At 52.0% G+C, this 18,539-nt stretch overlaps 1 protein-coding gene across 2 annotated transcripts in view; it reads left to right on the top strand.

Annotated features, from left to right (window-relative positions):
* Positions 1-17,989, top strand: part of DPYSL3 (dihydropyrimidinase like 3) — a 30,383-nt gene extending 12,394 nt beyond the window's left edge. Inside the window, exons 2-14 of one of the 2 annotated variants that reach the window (XM_031598515.2) lie at positions 2,795-2,883; positions 5,036-5,220; positions 7,274-7,438; positions 7,734-7,795; positions 8,237-8,317; positions 9,829-9,897; positions 12,100-12,220; positions 12,706-12,862; positions 15,129-15,270; positions 15,531-15,701; positions 16,143-16,322; positions 16,935-17,097; positions 17,378-17,989. In XM_031598515.2, coding sequence (XP_031454375.1) covers positions 2,795-2,883; positions 5,036-5,220; positions 7,274-7,438; positions 7,734-7,795; positions 8,237-8,317; positions 9,829-9,897; positions 12,100-12,220; positions 12,706-12,862; positions 15,129-15,270; positions 15,531-15,701; positions 16,143-16,322; positions 16,935-17,097; positions 17,378-17,466 — 1,674 coding nt within the window. In that variant the 3' untranslated portion in view covers positions 17,467-17,989. The remainder of the gene's footprint in view (positions 1-2,794; positions 2,884-5,035; positions 5,221-7,273; positions 7,439-7,733; positions 7,796-8,236; positions 8,318-9,828; positions 9,898-12,099; positions 12,221-12,705; positions 12,863-15,128; positions 15,271-15,530; positions 15,702-16,142; positions 16,323-16,934; positions 17,098-17,377) is intronic. The other variant, XM_031598516.2, reaches the window with a different exon arrangement.
* Positions 17,990-18,539: the final 550 nt, after the last annotated feature.

Here is an 18,539-nt window from a genome sequence, read left to right as displayed (position 1 = left end):
ATCAAGAGCAGAGTGTAGGCATGAGGAGACGGGTAACGGTTTTGAAAGCTTCTTAAGACTGATCCCAAATGCAAGCAGGCATTGCAGCAGAGCGTCCAGCACACAGATGGAGCTGCCCAGCAGGACAGAGGTGTGGGGTGGCGGAGACCCAGTGAGAGCTGCAGCGCTGTGCCCTGGGGCACCTCACAGCCGTGTGCTGCTCCCACACGTGGCCCTTGTAAAGAGCCAGGCTGCTGCCTGCTGCCCTGCTGGGCCCTGGCACACGTGGCAGCGCTGCTGGTGGGTCGGGAGGAGAGGGGCTGCCTCCCATCTGCTGACAGTGCCAATGACATGGCCGGGCAGGGGATGCGGGGGGTGTGGAGAGGCACAGCCGAGCTCTGATGGGAGAACAGTGGGCTTATTGTGATCTGGGGCCGCTCTGGATGCGTGTGCTGCAGAAGCTGCCTATTAATTCAGATTCATTTCCTCCAAACTGTTTCATGCTCTTCCTTTCTGCTTTCCTGTCTTCTCGATGTCTGGGTGCTCCCCTGAATAATGCAGAGCCTGGAGATGGGGTGTCAGAATGTTCCTTATTTTACTTTGTTACATTCTTCCTCCTTGTTGGCGGGTGGGTACCAGCACAGCCCTTCTCCTGCTGCGTGCAGGGGTGCTGTGCTGGGCGGGCATGGGGCAGGCCCCATGGCAGAGCCTGACCCCTGAATAAAGGCCTTGTTTGTGCTGCAGCTGTAGTGAGTATAGCAACCTTATTTATTTAGCGACTAACTGAGCACTGAGCAGCCCTTCATGTCTGCCACAAAGTGACTGTTTGCATTTGTGTGTGGGTGTATTTTTTGACTTTATATTAGCAGTTTATTCAGCAATTGTCAAGTGTTCCATTCTGCTTCCCACACCACCAGCGCCCGCGTGCCCTTTCTCTGTCCTGATGAGCAATAAGAGGTGGTCAGCATCAGTGTGTGCTGCTGCTTCTGCGTTCTGGCAAGAATGGACTCCAGGGATTTCAGAAGGGGAAGTCAGGAGGTGCTAAGGCTATGGTGTGACACACCAGAGCCTGGTTGTGGTTTTGGATTTGGGCGAGTTGGCTCTTTTCTCTTCCAGCAGGCTAGCTAAAACAAACAGGGGTCTGCCACAGCATATGGGGGAAATGGGAGAAACTGTACATAGAGTTAACTGGAGCATTGTGTTTCTGATCATACCCTGATTTACCGTCTGTGCCTGATACTGCTGCATGGTAATTGCTATCTGCCTTTCTCATAGTGGTACTTAAATACCAGTCCTTTGCATCCCTAGGAGCCACAGCTCAGCTGTTTTCCCTTGTGACTGACAGACTATAAGGATATGTCTGTGGTCCCACTTCACTCTTCAGTGTTTTCTGAACTTAAAATTGCAGTATTGTTAGTGAGATGACATTTGTATAGAAGCAGAAGGGAGGTCAAGTGCCCTGTGCTGAGGAGGATCAGTGGCCTGTTAGCAGCACTGTCTGTGTCTGAGGTCCATGGCCCCAAGCCTGGGCGTCCCCTGATGTGTGCAGCTGGCTGGGCCCAGACCTGGTGCTCCTGCTCAGCGTGCCTGGCTGGGCTGCAGCAGAGACAGATGGAAGTGAGAGGTGCCCGTGACCTTGATGCCACCAGCCAAAGTAGCAGCTCCGTGTGCAGGCACTGACCTGCTGGCTAGCTCCATGCAAACCTCTGCTAGACCTCAGTGTTCCACCTGCGGTCAGGAGAGAGGAGAACTGAGCTGGGTCTGCTGCTCGGAAAGGACTGTGTGTGTGAGGGGTACGGCATGGCTCCAGTCCTGGGCTGCAGTGGGCTGAGGGTCCCGGTCCTGTGCTGCTGGTGACCTTATCTCAGCTGTGGAGCCTCGGGCTGCTGAAGGCTGTCAGCGCTGCCAGGGAGAGCCCAGGGAAGCTGAGCCGCAGCGGCTGAGCGCACCGTGCTGTGTGCTGCTTTCCCCACCCAGTTTCTTTGTCTGAAGCGCACGAGTGAGACTGCCTTGCAGTGCACACCAGCCTTTGCTCTTTGGCGGCTGTGCGCTGCGGGGCGTGAGGGGATTCTGTGCTGTGAATGACCGTGCAATAGTGATCTTTTTTTTTTTTTTTTTGCCTCCCTCCCGGGGGTAGCAGATGCAGAGCAGCAAGCCCAGCTCCCTTAGAGGAATTAACTGTGCAAGCTCCTCGAGATGCGTCTGCATGTGAACTCTGCAGAGGCTGTCAGCAGCTGGGTCTGGGCTTGTGCTGTGCTGGTTGTGGGGGGAGAAGGGGGTTCACACCCTGAAGCCGGGGCTGCAGGCATCTGTGGGAGCGAAGGGGAAAGTAAGGGATGGTTGAAAGCTGGGAACGGTGCTGGATGTGTTTTAAGCAATTGAGAAGTCTGCATGTCCTCTGGAACAGCAAGAGCAGATAATGTCACCTGAACACGTGCAACCCATGTATGAGGCCAGGGTGTTTGCCTGGTACCACGTGCAGCCAGCACTCAGACTTGTGCAGAGGGAGTAGAAGATGGACCTCATATTCCTCAGGATAGAGTGCTCCCTGCAGCACGGCATCTGTTCTCTCAGTTGCCCAGGTCCAGAAGTGTGAATGCAGGAGGGAACATAAGAGCATTTCTGGTCTGGGTGCCATTCAGTCCTTGTGCTTGTTCTGTTTTCCAAGTTATTGCAGATGCACACTTCCTGAAGTATCTGCTGTTGCAGAGAGCTGTGCGATGCAGTAGGAGAGCACCCAGGAGAAGAACTCCATTGGCATCTGAGAAACCTGTGTTGCCTGCTGCTGACTTCTGCTGTGTTTTTCTCTTCACAGAGTGATCGTCTCCTTATTAAAGGAGGGAGAATAGTCAACGATGATCAGTCATTCTATGCTGACATTTACATGGAAGATGGTCTCATTAAGTAAGTATGGGTCTTCCACAGTCTAGTATTTCTGTCTCCCCTTAAGTTAGCTTTTGGTTGGATGGTTATTGGCTTTTTGTGGATGCAGTCTGCATCCTGCTTGCCAGCTGTTGAAACGTCACAGCTCACTTTGGAGGCTCAGCTCTCCACCTATATGTGGACATGTTTTTGTAGTGACTCCAGTGACTGAATTGCAGCTGAACTGGTGACCCTGTGACTCAGTGCCCACTGTACAACAAAGCTGTATCTAATTGCGTCAGGAACAAAGTTTGTCTTTGCCTCCTGTGTTCCCCTGTGTCACCAGTGTTAGCATGAGTGACCCCACCCAAGATCCCATTCATTAGCACTAATGAGGAGTGCTGTGCTGCAGGTTATCTTCCTCCCTGAGGTTTTCAGGAACTGCATGCAAACCTCTGGGTCCTTCTGGCTTCTTCATTTGTTACAGAGAAGCAGTGATGGTGATAACTCTGCTGTCTAAAAGCTGCAGTTCAGAATTAGCAAATTTTTCATGGGGACCAGCTCCAAACTGGGTGAACTGAAAGAACCGGGACAATTTGCAGCAGAGGGACTTGAAAAGCCGTTTTTTGCTTTATGCTAAAAGGAAAATAATAATCTTTTAAAAATCCAGGAGTATATAAATAACTTTCAGGAAGTGGGACTGTATTTCTGTGAGGCTGTTTTTAACTCAAGGAGGAGAGCAGTCTTGATTGGCTGCTGCACGTATCTGAGCATGTACCAGCGTCAGCTTCCTGCAGCATCAGGTCCTGCAATCGAACAGATCTTCTAGATATTCCTGGGCAAATCCCTTGGCCTCATCAGCTGCCTGGAGGCTGCAGAATTCCATTGCCTTGGAACTGGACCTCTCCAGGAAATGAATTCTGTTAAAAATACAGTGAGCAGTTTAAATCCTTTGCTGAGGGATTCATCTTAAAAAATGGTGGGAAGAGCTGCTGATGTATTGCTGTGAGGACACTGGAGTAAGCAGTTCTGTCTGCAGAGCTTGTGGGATTCTAAAGAAAAAAACTGTAAAGTGGATATGTTGAATTAAATGCAAAAGTGGAATTTGCTGCTCAGTTACCTCCCCAGCGTGTCAAGGAAATCAGAAGTCTTCCAGTAAAACCAGTGTTCCTTTTATCTTGATTTATCTGGAAAGACTATGGAAGGCTTGATGAAAATAGGATTTCTGAAAGAAGAGATTTGAAGGCTGAGTGCTACATATGGACAGATAAAGGGATTGAGGGGGTGGGGGGCTGAGTGAAGGGAGTCCCCGCATTCAGGTGCTCTGGCCTGCAGAACTGATGTGTCCGGGGAGGAGAATATCAGTTGTTCTCCTGAGGGCTTTTGGTATGAGCACTTTGAGCTCTGAGTAGATGTATAGTGGAGTTTTAAGGTTGTTCTTTTCAGGTGTTCTGGTGTACCTTGGGTCTTGCCTTCACTACCGTGCGGGCCTGCTGGTAGCATCCCCTGGGGTGAGTGAGGGCAGCAGGTGAGAAGGAAGGTCCTGGGGAGAGGGTCTGTCCTTTTTCCACTGGGTTTTGTACTCGGAGCAGCGTAGCCAGACCCTGCCGAGCCCTGAGCTGGCCTAGCAGCTGTGGCATTACAGTGGGAAATCATCTTTCTCTGTAAGTAAGCCTCAGACTTGAGCCTTACTTAAGGTGGGCAGAAGGATGGGGGTGAGGAGAGATTAGGGGTGCAGCTTACTGGAGGCAGGGCTGGTGTCAGGGCTTGGGGAGCACTTGTCCCAGCTGAGCAGGTGGGACTGCTTGCAGGTACCTGACTCCTGGTCAGTGGGGCACGGGGTGACCCGGGCAGCTTCTCACCAAACAGCGCAGAGATCTGAGTGTTCATCAGACCACGCTCCTGGCCACCCTGAGCCGGTGCTGCCCCAGACAGCTGGTGTCACAGTAGACACTGCTAAAGCAGGTGGACAGATGGCAGCCCTCCCAGGACTATGCAGATTGCAATTTTGGGCAGGCCGGACAACCTCACAGTTGGCTGCTCAGTGGGATGGTCTCACCTCTCGTTCCTGGGAAGGAGCAGGGCACTGCTGCTGGGCTGGGGCTGGCCTGCCTCCCTCCTGACCTGTTGATCCATTACATGGTGTCTGGTTTTCTTTTGTGTGTGGCTCACCGTCTTGATATGGTCTCATCAGGCAGATTGGAGACAATCTCATTGTCCCTGGAGGGGTCAAAACCATAGAAGCCAATGGGAAGATGGTGATCCCTGGAGGAATTGATGTCCACACTCACCTGCAGATGCCGTACAAGGGGATGACAGCAGTGGATGATTTCTTCCAAGGGACGAAAGCAGCTCTGGCTGGTGGGACTACAATGATCAGTGAGTGCAGCAGGCAGGTCCCATGTGTGACAGCACCCAGCAGGCTCGTGTGCTTTTGAGAGGAGTTAAAGCACTGCTGCATTCAGTTCTGTAACTCTGCATGGGATCTGTTTGATATTAACTTCTGTGACTTCTGAAGATATATTTTTTTTTGTTCAGATGGTGTACAAAGAGGGCTGTGCTGAAGTTCCTATGTAAGGCAGCAAAGATGGACAGAGATGGCAGCTGACAGGGAAAATTTAGGGGCAGTTTTGGAGAAAGAAGAAAGATGAGCAACACGGTCATTGTTACCCAGGAAGAGGCAGTTAGGAACATAAACACATCTGATGCTTGGGAAAATACAGGAGAGGACTGGGAAGGGAAGTCTCTCTGGGAGCTCAGAAACGTGCAGGCAAAGTGGCAGAGACCAGAGAGCCATCTCTTGGCATCAGTGGTTTTTCAGAGACTCAGTCAAGGATGTTTGTTGTCCCTGCCAGGCCAGCCCACATTTCTCCCTGCCTTGCTGGCGTCTCTAATGGAAAAGAGATTGGAACAGAAAGTGCAGCCAAGTGTGCAGCTCTAGCTTTTGCTACCAATAAGTTGTGACAGGGCAGGTCTGAGTGGAGCAGAGCTCTGGGATCTTTTTGTTTGAGAGGGCCCTGAAAATTACTTTTCCTGACCAGTGGGTGAAAATGTGCCTGTGGGTATTAAAATGTGAAACCTCTCAGAGCATCAGCTCTCCTTCTGCTTGAGTGCAGGGTAGCAGTAAACCATAGGGTGTGGCACAGTTCAGCTTCTGAGCTGTCTTGGGGAGGCAGAGCAGTGAGAGGCCAAAGTGAGAGGCAAGCTTACCAGAGTGCAGCCCCTGGGGGTGAAGGGGGTACATATCAGGATAGCTGTGCGAATGTGAACCAGCTCTGGTTAGGTCCCTCCCATGTCCCCAGTCAGGCACTTTTTTGCAGTGCATTTTGGACATGCTCCTGTTCTGAGCTGGGGAAGGCATTTGCAATAAAACCTCAATCCAAGTGAAGCTCCTCAGTCTTAACAATTTTTTGTTTTTCTTTCACTTTTGGAATGTTGCCCAGTTATTTCTTTTCCTGCTTGCTTTTCACGGTCTTCTTTTTGTTTTAAAGATCCATGATGAGCTGCTCATCTTTTCTGTGATGTCTGTTAATGCAGACTGAAGTGCAGGATGAATTTGTGGGACCTTTAACGCTGGGAATAAAAACATGCACGGGGCCCTTTGCACAGCTTCAGATCCTGTGTTCTGCAGTACTCCAACATCTGCAGCTGCTGGTGCCCACAAGAACCTTGAAAAGGAACAAAAAAAAAAAAAAGCTTTTTTTTTTTCTGCTTGCTTAAATAAAAATAGGGCAGTGTGATGCCCAGATGATGCTGAGCAGAGAAACAGCAATGTCCTGGCATCCTGCACTGCTTGGAGATAAACAGTGCTAATGAAAAAGGAAAGGAGATTCTGAGATCCTTTAGTGGAAAGCACCATGAGCATGCAGTGCTTGCAGATCCAAGCTTTACTGCTGTGCGATGGCCGCAGCAACGTGCACTGCAGGTGTTTTCATGGGATGCAGGAAATGGGATACATGGCATGCAATTATTGATCCTTCCAGTAAAGGACTGGGCTTCTTGCCCTCTCCCTGCCAGTTCTCCTTCTCCCTTGGGCCAAAAAAATATGGTGTGGCAGGGCTCGAGGTGGTGTGGTAGGCTGTAATAGGTGCATTAGTGTTGCAGTGTGGGAGGAGTCTGTGTTAATGAGGTGGAAGTGGGGGTGAGGAGGAATGAGGCCCTGAAGCTCTCATCTCATTTCTCAGCAGAAGCCTGTAAAAGCCCATAGTCCTTTGCCAGAAGCTGTTAAGTAAAAGCTGTGTGCATTTCCCCCCAGTAACTGCACTTGAAGGGGACGACGGAAGTCATGGAGATGCTGAGGGCTGTCCGGAAGCAGCTGGGAGACAAGTGTGGGGTGGTGGAGATGCCTTGTGGCACGCAGGGGTGTGGAGGGGTGCACATCGGGACATCTGGCCAGAGGAGCCTTTGTTGATGACCCCCTGTCACCCTGCAGTGGACCACGTGGTGCCTGACCCCGAGTCCAGTCTGGTGGAGGCATTCGAGAAGTGGCGGGAGTGGGCAGATGGGAAGGCCTGCTGTGACTACGCGCTGCACGTGGACATCCCCCGCTGGAGCCAGCGCGTCCGGCAGGAGCTGCACGCCATGGTCCAGGAGAAAGGTTTGCTGCCCTTTCTTCCTCGCCCCTGGCTGGGTGTGGGGGACCTGGCACAAAGGGGAAGGTGGTGGATGTGCTGTCCCTGCTCCTCTGGCTGCTGAGCATGGTGGGATCCTGCTCGGCCTTGAGCTGAGAGTTGGCATCCTGTGGATGGGCGGCAGGACCTCCAGCCGAAGCAGAGATTCTCCTGCCAGCCCACCCCTGTGCCCTTTCCCCAGGTCTCAGTGCTTCCCCTGTGTCTGGGGAGGGGAAACTGTTGGCCCACTCTCCTTCCATTTCCTCTCTGCTCTTCCCCTAGGAGTCAACTCATTCATGGTTTACATGGCCTACAAGGACTTGTACCAGATGTCAAACACTGAGGTAGGAGCTCTTTTACTTTGGTTGTGTGATTGCAGTGCTAGCGGCCGTGCTGTGTAGTCATGGCTCCGCAGCCTGACGTGAGACGCTTTGCAGGGGCTTGCGTGCTGCTCGCTGCTCATCCTTGCTGCCTTGAGAAGTGCGACCCGCGGGCAGCCCTGCGTCACAAGCCCTGAGGTGCTTCTCAGTGCCAGGCTCCCTGTTTGAGGGTGGCAGACAGAGGGGTGGGCAGGAGAGGACAGAGAGCACTGGCTGGGAGCAGGCAGCATCCTGAAGGCGCTGCCAGTGCAACCACAGAGGCCTCTGTGCAGCTGATGCTGGGTCTTGCCTGCCCCTGCTCCCACACAGCTCTCCTGGAGGCACCGTGCGGGAGACTTACGGTCGTGTGAAAGCCGGGGCGGTGTGTCTGTCTGTGGTAATCTCTTCTTCTTGTCTCTGTTTCAGCTGTATGAGATATTCAGCTGCCTGGGAGAGCTGGGTGCCATAGCTCAAGTTCATGCTGAAAACGGGGATATAATTGCACAGGTAGATACTCTTCAGGTGTGCAGGGACTGGAAATCTATCCTGGGCTGACTGGATGTGGGGTGTTTGTAATGTGACACTAAAGCTGCATGGGCATCTTTTGCAAGGTGATCTCTGCTGCTCAGAAGCAATATCAAATTTACTGAGATTTTCTACTGTGAAGTATCTGGTGGGAGCTGCAGTAAAGAGTTTGTGAAACCCTTCAGCATTGTCCTTTGGGATGCATAGAAGAACTGCCTCGTGGTATTTCTATGTGTTGTTTCTGAGGAACAGTAGTAGGTAAAAATCCATTTCAAATGAGCGTGACAGATAACCCAAGGAATCAGAAGGACAAATGTTTTGAAGTGCGTGATTCTCTTATTACAGGAAGCATTGTCATCTTCTGGAGATAACAAAAACTCAGATAATTTAAAGGGATATCAGATACTGCCAAATTATTATTAAAAAAAAAAAAAATCAGTGAAAATATTTCTGACATTAAAGCAAAAAAAAAAAAAAAAAAAGAAAACAACACAAAAAACCCATGCTGGCCAAAGTTTTGTTAAGTAGATGGTTTTCTGCTGGATTAGAAAGACAGGATGACAGATGAAAGAAAGCAGATCCCAGCTGCTCGTTTTCTTCCAAAAATTAAAAGAAACTTGGAATGGGTGGAACTTTCCAGGAAAACATCAGGATTTTAAAGGACCCCCAGATAACTGGGGAATTTATTACTGCAAAGCTTTTGTCAGTGGTGCGAGTGAGGTCTGAACCCACAATCCTGGTAAGGAGACGTCTCATCAGCTGCTGCTTTGCCCTATCCCGGAGCAGTGGGAGAGCTCTGGGACCGGTGTGCCCTGTCTGAGTGTCAGAGCTGTCAGCAGCAGCCTGTCACTGCCGTTCCCTTGCCATCACTCCCTTCTGGCTGTCCTTTGGAAACTGCCGAAATTTTCCTCCCCCAGGGCTTTGGGTTGGTGAGAGATGGGTGTCAGTCCCACGTGGCAGTGAGTGCCAGAGCACTGCTCTGCAGGTGCCAGTGGTGCTGAGAACCAGCTGAGCTGCTCTCTGGTTTGGTGCCCTTGGCTGCGTCCTGCTGAGAGGCTGGAGTGGTTTCTGTCTCTGAGCTCTTTGTTGCTGGGAGGAGAGCCAGGGCACTGGGGGCTCTGGGAGAGGAAGTGGGGGGGGGGGGGGGGGGAGGGAAGGGTGCTGCAGCTTTGGGGACCTTATGGTCAGCAAGGAGATGGCTCCTTGGTACCACAGGGCTGTCCTGAGGCTGTTTGCTTCTTTTTGCCTGGTGCGTTGTCACCAACAAGGGCCACTTTTTCTCCTGTCAGGAGAAGATTAACACTTTTCATCTGGGTGAATTTCTCATGTTTTCATACTAGCCTCTGTGAGGTTCAAAGAGAGACCCTTTGTTTATCTGCCTGTCCTAAATACAGTGTGGTAACAGCTCTGTTGGGCCATCAGGAAGGGTCTGCTCATCTGTGGGGGGCAGGTTCAGAGCCTGCTAACTTTCCTTTGTCCTTTTTGTGTCCTAGGAACAGGCCAGGATGTTGGAGATGGGAATCACTGGCCCAGAGGGCCATGTGCTGAGCAGACCCGAGGAGGTAAGGCAGAGAGTAGTGCATGGCAGAGCTTTTCTGAGGAACTTCAGTACGGTGTACTGCAGCAGGGCTAAACGTGTGTATAAGTATGATGCTATCTTGTTCATTATCAGCTCAAAAAAGAGTGAGATGCTCTTTTGTGACCGGTGTTTTTCCACCTAACTGGAGTCTTCTAGCAGAAGTGAAGGCTTCTGAGTTGTTCAGAGATTAAGTAATCAGCAAAAAATTCTATACAGCTGTAGCAGCACTTGGGGCAGGTTTGGCAGCATTCATTTTCTATGGGATTCCAGAGTGTAAGAGGCCCGAGGAGAATAGAAGGGCAAGTTTTAGTCCCTCTGAAAGGTCACTGTTCATGTGTCTGAGCACAGACAGATTCCAGCCTCTTCCTGCTTAATCTCTGCTTAGGGTCTAATGTGGGTTTTGAAGTCAGACAGACAAAACCATTGGTGGAAGAAGTGGGAGGGGAGGAAAGGGGGAATTTCCTGGTTACAAGTCATTGTGAAGGCACTAATTAGATTATTTCTAATTTTAGCACGCAGGGTATTTTTCTGTTTGGTCTGTTAATCTGAGTTGTGTCTAATTTTAGATATGTTTTCTTGAGATAGCTCCCTGCTGAGAGCTGCTTTTAACTTTCTGTGGCATGTGAAAGATGAAAACAACAGCAGAACCGAGTAGGGAGCACAGTGACAGATATAAACTTCAGGGTCTGCAGAAATAAAATCAATCGGCTTAAATTAACAGTGTAAGAAGTTGACTGTGTGGTAACTGGTAATGACAGAGCCTAGTGTAATGCAATGCTTACGTTACACAATAAGAGACAATAAAGAGAAAAGACTCAGTGTAAAAAACAGTAGATCATAGTTCTTCTGTGTGTAAATGTACACTTATTTTTTTATGGCCTTAGGCCTGATGCCACTAGCTGGCAAGCTAACCTGCAATTACAGGATATTGTGCCAGGATTTGAGAACTGTCCTGTTATCGTAAGATAGCACTGCAGTTCTTCTTGTCCAAAGCCAATAAAGCATTATTGAGTGTTTGATCCTGAAATGCCATTAAAGCTTAAGGCAATTGAGAACAATGCAAGAAAGCTCTAGATTCAGTCTGTACAGCCAAACCCAGATATCGTTATCTTTGAAAAGAAAGTGTTGTTCTTCCTGCACACCTTCAACCTGGGAAAACATTCAGTGGCGTGCAAGAGATGTGTTGTGCTACCCTCCTGAAGACTTGCAGGTGGTGGCAAGGCACTGGGAGGGTGACCCAGGGTCCAAGGATCTGCTGTGTCCTGGAAGGACCTCTGTGGGCGTTAAAGACATGCTCTTCTAGCAGGTGGTGCTGGGGATTCGGTAGTGCTGGATGGTGCTCCAGACTGGATCAGTTTTGAAGGGTGTTCAGTGCTGGCTGTTTGCCCCCGTCCATGTGTTAAAGCCCACTCAAGTCTGTAAGTGTGCTGCTATGTTTTCAAAAGAGTTCTTAAGCAGAAGAAGAAAACTGTTTTCACTGTGCTGATGGATGGTGCTCTGAAGTGTGTGAGGTGCACTCGTGTGTTTGTCTGAGCGCAGTGGCCCGCTGCTGCTGGGAGCTCTGAGCAGCTGCCAGCTGCAGGCAGCAGTGGCACAGTGCCTGCCTTTCCCGGCTGCTTGGTGCGTTGTCTTTTTAAGGCTTCTGTTTTGAACTGTCTCAGGCTGAAGGTTGAAGCCAAGCTGCAGAGCTAAGACTTAGAGAACGTCTGGAGCTGAGCTCAGGCTGAGCAAGGGCTGATGTCATAGTTCAGAGATAACTGTGTGGTGGAAATGTGCCCTGCTCCAGAGGCAGGCCGGCCGGAACACCCAGCAGCTGGCTCATGGAACAGCTGGGCCCCAGCAGCCCACAAGGGCACAGCCTGCAGCACCCCAGGCATCAGCAGGGCAATGTCCGATTAAACCAGATGCTTAGAGAGGCAGGGCTGTGTCTGCCTGTGCTGGCTGCAGCCGTGCTGCCAGGTGTGGGCAGCTGGCCCTGATCCTCTGGCTGCTGACAGAACTGGAGCGAGGCAGGGGAACAAGTGGCGGCCCAGCTCCATGCTGCAGCCCTGCAGAGTGCCACTTGGCTCTGGCCTGCAGGCTGGGACCTGGAGCCTCCCCAGGTACCAGAGGGAGCACAGCCAGCAGTGAGCCCTCCTTACCTGCTGTGCTTGCTCCTTTGCAACCACACTGTTCTCTCTTCCAGCTGGAAGCAGAAGCTGTCTTCCGAGCCATCATCATTGCCAGCCAGACCAACTGCCCTCTCTATGTGACTAAAGTGATGAGCAGAAGCGCTGCAGACCTCATCTCACAAGCCAGGAAAAAGGGTGAGCTGATGCTGTATGCATCCACACTGTTGCCATTGAAGTCCTGGGTTTGGTGTTGCCCTGGCTGTTTGGTTCAGACTCCTCCTTGGAGCAGCCCAGAGCTACCCCTTCTTCTAGGGGAGTTGAAGTTTTACCTGATTTGCAACGGGGATCAGGTAGCATCAAGATGTGGGCATGGGTCAGAGAGGGTCTTGGAGACTAAAGCTTTCTGTGAAGGACTTTCTGTGGGGAAACTCACACCATCCACATGCAGGTGGTTGAAGCTGTCAGGTACATCCCCAGCCTCTATGGCACGTTGTGCCCTCCAGGTCTGCACCACTGTCATGCTCTGTGATTGGAGCTGAAGGACTGGGACAGTTCCTGTGATAGCAGAGAGGTCTCTGGCCCAGCAGTCCCTCCTGTCTGCTCTGGAGGCCACAACAGGCAGACAAGGATCAGACTGCTGTAGTCACCAAACCTGTGTCCTCTCTGCTCTTTTTTTCCAGGCAACGTGGTGTTCGGTGAGCCCATCACAGCCAGCCTGGGGACTGATGGAACACACTACTGGAGCAAGAACTGGGCCAAGGCTGCAGCGTTCGTGGTCTCACCCCCCCTAAGCCCAGATCCCACAACCCCTGACTACATTAACTCCCTCCTGGCCAGGTGAGCAGTAGCAGCCAGGCAGGCTGTGTCTGGTCTGGTGGCTCTGCCAGTGACTGCGAATGGGAGGCAGCACGTTTGGCCTGGAGTAGTCAGAGAGGAGGCCAGGGAGTATTCAGGTAGCCTAGACACTAGTCCAGTATGAACAACTTCACCCCAGGGATTTAATGAGCTGCCTGAAATGGCTGTCAAGGGAGGCACTGAAGGCATAGTGCCAGTAATGAGAAAAATACTATGGCACGCAGTCACAAACTGCTTTAAATGCCCTGAAGAAGGGAAAAAAATGAGGGCCAGACAACACAGAATTGTCAGCATTGACCAAGCTGTAGAAGTTGTGTGATTGCAGGAGGAGCAGAAGGTGAGGTTTGGGATGTGACTGTGCATGAGGAGGTCTGGGGGCACAGGTGGCATAGCTGGTAGGGACCCACCTGCTAAATAGCATTCTGGCTTTTTGTCCACAGGTGAGCAGTAGGACAGTCTGCAAGGAGTATGAGGCTCTTAGGGACAGCTTGTGCATGTCTGGCAGGAATAGTAGATGATTTTTACCCTAAAGGCAGGGAGTGGGGGAAGGGATCTGTTGAAAGCAGAAAGCAAACAATAGAAGCACTTCAGCAATTTGAGGTGACCTTTCCCTCAAAGCTGTCCTCCATCCCCTCACTGGAAAGGCATGCACCACAGCCAGGGATGCAGTGCCCGCTTGCTGGCTGTGCTCACATGTGAGCTGCGAGCCCCACTGCTCTGTGTTTGCAGCTGAACGCTGTGTGTGGTGCTGCTGTGTGCAAGCTGGGCAGGGCTGCCTGGGGGCTGCAAATGGAAATGACATTTGAGGTAATGTTGGAAACATCTCTGAGATGAGCATGGGATGCCAGGTCAGAAATAGGTGTGACAGCAGAGGGATAAGCTGGGGTTGTGCCCCAGTGAGGGGCAGTGCTGGATGTGCGTGGAGTTGCTTTGGCTGGCAGGAGAGGTGCCCATGCATTTGGGGTCTGAATGTGCACCTCGCCTGGGATTTTGCTGTGGGCAGTGAGCAGCACGTGCTTCTGCTTGATCTGAACATACGAGATAGATGCAGGTCTTAGGGAAACAGTGAAACGCGAGCCCAACTCCTGAACTTGATTTTTTATATTTTCCTGCTGCTTCAATACCAAATTTACCCCAGACCTCAGGAGAGGCAGGAGCACCTCTGAGCCCTGCAGCCAATACAGTTCTGTCCCAGTGCCTTTCCCGGTTATTTTCTTGAGGCTTTGTCAGGAGAAGCAGCTGCAGGGCTTCAGCTGGGCTGAGTGGTTTGTTTTCTTTCACCAGAGCAAAGGTGGTGGAGATTAGGAAGCATGTTTTGTCACCTGGCTGGATCTCTGGCTCTGCAGTCAGTCAGACATATGGCAGAAATTATCAGAGGAAGATGGAGATTACCAGTGGATTAGGAGTGATTTGTGGCCCTGTGCAGAGCTGCTGCATCTGTGCCATCAGAGGTTTGGGGCCAGGAGTTCAACACTTGCAGGCCCTTCCCTCCTAGCTGCTCCAGGAACCAGCCTGGGCCCTGCTCCCTTCCACCTGGTGGCAGCTGTGTCCCCAGCTCCCCTCAGACCCCGCTGATTTTCAGCTCCTTGTCCTGTCGTCCTGGCAGCTGCTGGCTCTGCCCATTCCTGCCCTTTGCTGGCACTGCTGGACCAGGGTAGATGGATCCCATCCTAGCAGTGGCCCTCTCCACACAAAGGACCCTGAGCAAGGGCACGGTGAACTTGTCCTGGAGGGAGCCAGGGCTGCCAGGACACAGGGAACAGTCTCAGTGGGTACAGTCCTCGGCTGGGCAGGGCTCCTTCCTCCTCACATGTCAGAAGGGCTGTTCTCCCAAGCAGACCCAACAAGCTGCCAAAATCATTTGTCTAACTCACACTGGGATTTTTTGTCCCTCTAGTTTGATGTGAGTCATAGTCTGTTAGGGAAGTACACCTTTTGGCTTGGCACAGAGGCTGCTCTGTTCCCCAGGACATATCCCCCACTCTGAACTGTGTTTGCTATGCACAGAGTGCTGGCTGTGCTGGCTGTGGTGTGGCTGAGCTCTCCTGCCACCATTGCCCAGGGGACTCAGCCACTACAGGGGCTGTTGGTGGGGATCTGCAGGCTGAAGAATCACGAAAACAGGAGTGCAGAGTAACAGAGAGCTGGGTGGGGGCTGCCCACACGCAGAGGATTTCCTAGTCCCTCATGTTTCTGCCTTTGTATGACTATGAAATGGCTCAGGATGCTCTTATTACCACCATGCCAGTGGTGACCTGCAGGTGTCAGGAAGTGCCCACTGCACGTTCAGCACTGCGCAGAAAGCAATTGGAAAAGACAACTTCACAGCAATCCCAGAGGGGACCAATGGCATCGAGGAACGGATGTCTGTCATCTGGGACAAAGCAGTGGTAAGAGCCAACCCAGCAGTGAGTACACAGGCTCGACGGGCAGCACCGTGTCCTTGCCCCAGCAGGGCTGAGTGCCCAGTGCCATGTCTCCTTTCTGGCTTTGTGAGCTGAAACAAGCTGGAGCAGGAGAAACAGCTGCCACAGGGCGAGCAGCCATGATATGTGAACATAGCTCCAGCTCTTGGTCTGTCTAATGCCAGACCTGGGCTCTTCTTCTTCCCTTCCCAAAAGGGTGCTTTGTTTTCTTTGTGTCTGAGCAGGCTACGGGAAAGATGGATGAAAACCAGTTTGTGGCAGTGACGAGCACCAATGCTGCAAAAATCTTCAACCTGTACCCACGGAAAGGGAGAATAGCTGTGGGCTCAGACAGTGATCTGGTCATTTGGGATCCTGATGCAGTGAAGATCGTCACGGCAAAAACCCACCAGTCTGTAAGCCCTCTGCTCATGCTGGGAATGCGTGTGGGATGTGCTACACACAGTGATCTTGCTGCAAGGAGCTTGGTGCTGCTCTGCTGGTAGATGCAGGGACCAAGTTCCAGCTCTGGGCAATGCAGCTGTGACTGCAGGGTGGGATGCCTTTGAGCCCTGGGCTCTGCTTGCAGCACCTTTCTCACTGAGTTGCCTTGCACTCTCCCTGTGCCAGGCCTGCACTGGGCATTTCTCCTCCTCTGAGTCCAAATTTTTCCCAGCTAAGGTGGGTTCTTGGTGTGATGGACTGGTGAAGGGCAGGAGGCCTTTGAGGCAACAAGGCTGTTACAAGTGTGTTCTCTCTGCCCTGGAGGCTTTGTCAGTGAGGTGTGGGGATTGAGCAGCCCTCAGTGGGCAGACAGTGCTCATGTTTCTCCTGACTGTTGCTCCTGGTTGCTGCAGGCAGCTGAATACAACATCTTTGAAGGGATGGAGCTGCGTGGGGCCCCACTGGTTGTCATATGCCAGGGAAAGATCATGCTGGAGGATGGCAACCTGCACGTGACCCAGGGGACTGGGCGCTTCCTGCCCTGCAGCCCTTTCCCTGACTATGTCTACAAGCGGATCAAAGCCAGGAGAAAGGTAAGGAGATGGGGATGCCAGCAGAAAGAGCTGTGAGGCTGTTAACCCAAATTGCCTCTTTCCCAGTTAGCTGATTGTTTTCCCTTCAGCGTATCTGATAAGTTGGAAACAGTGCTGTAAACCTGTGTGTGCTGAACCTGCTGGGGATTGCTAAGTGCTTGGCAGAGCTGTGACCTCTGTGCTGGTGGTGTGCTACCACGGGGGCAGGACATGGGGCTTAGTCAGCAGTGGGTGCTGCAGGTCCAACTGTTCCCTTGTTGCCTTCCTGCTGGAGCAGGAACCTGAAGGGAAAAGTTGAGTTAAAAACAAGGAGACTGAGCAAAAAGGGCCTTCATCTGCACAAAATAAACCCATGTCAAGGGGTTGCCTGTTGCATAGTCCCTCAGCACGCTGTGGGAGGCTGTTGTGCAGGAGGTGGGGCTGAGACACCTCAATGCTGCAGAAAGGTCTTGGGCATGCAGGACAGGTGAGCATGGGGCTGGCAGCATGAGTGGCCTTGCAGTGGGACCAGGGAGGCTGGAATCCACGCACCAGGTTGCTGGTGGCGTTGCCGGGCTCACAGGAGTTGCAGAAGCATTGCAGTGTCACTGTGCCATTCCTCTCTGGTAACAGATGGCGGAGATGCACGCGGTGCCCCGAGGCATGTATGATGGACCTGTGTTTGACCTGACGGCCACCCCCAAGGGTGGCACCCCTGCAGGATCCACCCGGGGGTCCCCCACGCGGCAGACACCCCCTGTCAGGAACCTCCACCAGTCGGGGTTCAGCCTGTCAGGTAAGCACGGCACTGGGTAGGCTGGCAGAGCATGGTGCCTGGGCCAGGGGGGGCTAAGCTGCAGCCATGGTGCAGCACTGGATTCTGCTTGTGCTGTGTGGGTTTGCACGTGGAGGACCGTCTGCTCTGGGAGTGGCCACTGCTCTCCTTGGGGTCCTTCCTCTGTCAGAGGCAGAGGTTGCCGTCGGTGGCCCAGAGCCTTTCAGCAAGACCCCAGCCTTCCTGATGGCTGAGTGGAAAAAATCCTCAGGGTCACTTTCGCTTTCCCTTGGTGCTCCAGGTACCCAGATTGATGAAGGCATTCGTTCTGCCAGCAAGCGCATTGTGGCACCGCCGGGAGGCCGCTCCAACATCACCTCCCTCAGCTAAAGCCCCACGCAGGGAGGGGAGCGATCCCTGTGCAAGCAAAGGAAGAAAAAGTGGTACATTGGTGTTTAAGAAGGAAAAGCAAATAAACCTGTTCTGAAGAATCAGTAAGCCTCAAGCCTTACGTTTCACAAATGCTACTTGCTACCTAGCTTTAAAGATGTTGCTTCATTTTATTTTATGCATAGCCTTAAAATTCTGTTGTTGTTGTTGTGGGTTGGGTGGGTTGTGTTTTTCCTCTTCCTTTTGTATGCATGCCGCTCAGACAGGTCACTTGGTTCAGGTCGTTGTTGGTGTTGAATGCTTGTGGGCAGGCGGGGGGTGCAGTGTGAGCCGGGCAGCGCCGTGCTCCTTTGTCTTGGCGCTCAGCAGTGCTTCACCACGACGCCCATTAAGGAGCCCAGATCATCTCTGTAACAGCTGTCACAGCACCTCATGTAAGGAAATCTACGACTTTGTACACTTTATTAAAAAAGACAGGAAAAAAGAAAACAACTGTTCCTCAAACAACTTGTTGTCGTGGCTGCTTTTTTCCACTCTGAGCTGTGCCTGCCTGCCTGGCCCTGGGGACAGCAGGGGCAGAGAGGCTGTGTCCCGGGGGCAGGATGCCTGCAGGGCTCCCGGAGCAGCTTGGGGCTGTTTGAGCTGAGGAAGATGTACAGCCAGAGGAGTCTGTGTGCAGCACTGGGGGACCAGTATGGATACTGGGACCACGTTGCTTCTTGGGCAAAAGCAAAAGTGTTGACAAAACAGCTTGGAGCAGGTGCTAGTGAGACTCTGTCCAGTTTGGCCATGCTGTCTCTGGCTGCTGCCTGTTGTGGCCATTGTGGGCTGTGCCTGGCAGCTGTGGTGTCATGGGCCAGGCCTTCCCAGCTGGGGCTGGTTTTGAGGCTGTGGGCACCTGTGAGTGAATTGCTTTCCCTCTGTCAGGTGGTGTCCAACTGTGGGTCCCTGCCTTCTCAAGCTTGCAAAACATCCAAAAAAATTAGATTGTTTTTTACATGTTAGAAAAAATGGAGTGTCAATCTAGGCAGTGCTAAATAAATCCAATACTTTTTTTTTTTTTTTCCTGAAGT

Source organism: Phasianus colchicus, chromosome 15 (assembly GCF_987193195.1).
Source record: "Phasianus colchicus chromosome 15, bPhaCol1.hap1.1, whole genome shotgun sequence".
In the NCBI taxonomy this organism is placed as follows: domain Eukaryota; kingdom Metazoa; phylum Chordata; class Aves; order Galliformes; family Phasianidae; genus Phasianus; species Phasianus colchicus.
This window is presented reverse-complemented; position numbering and strand designations above follow the sequence as displayed.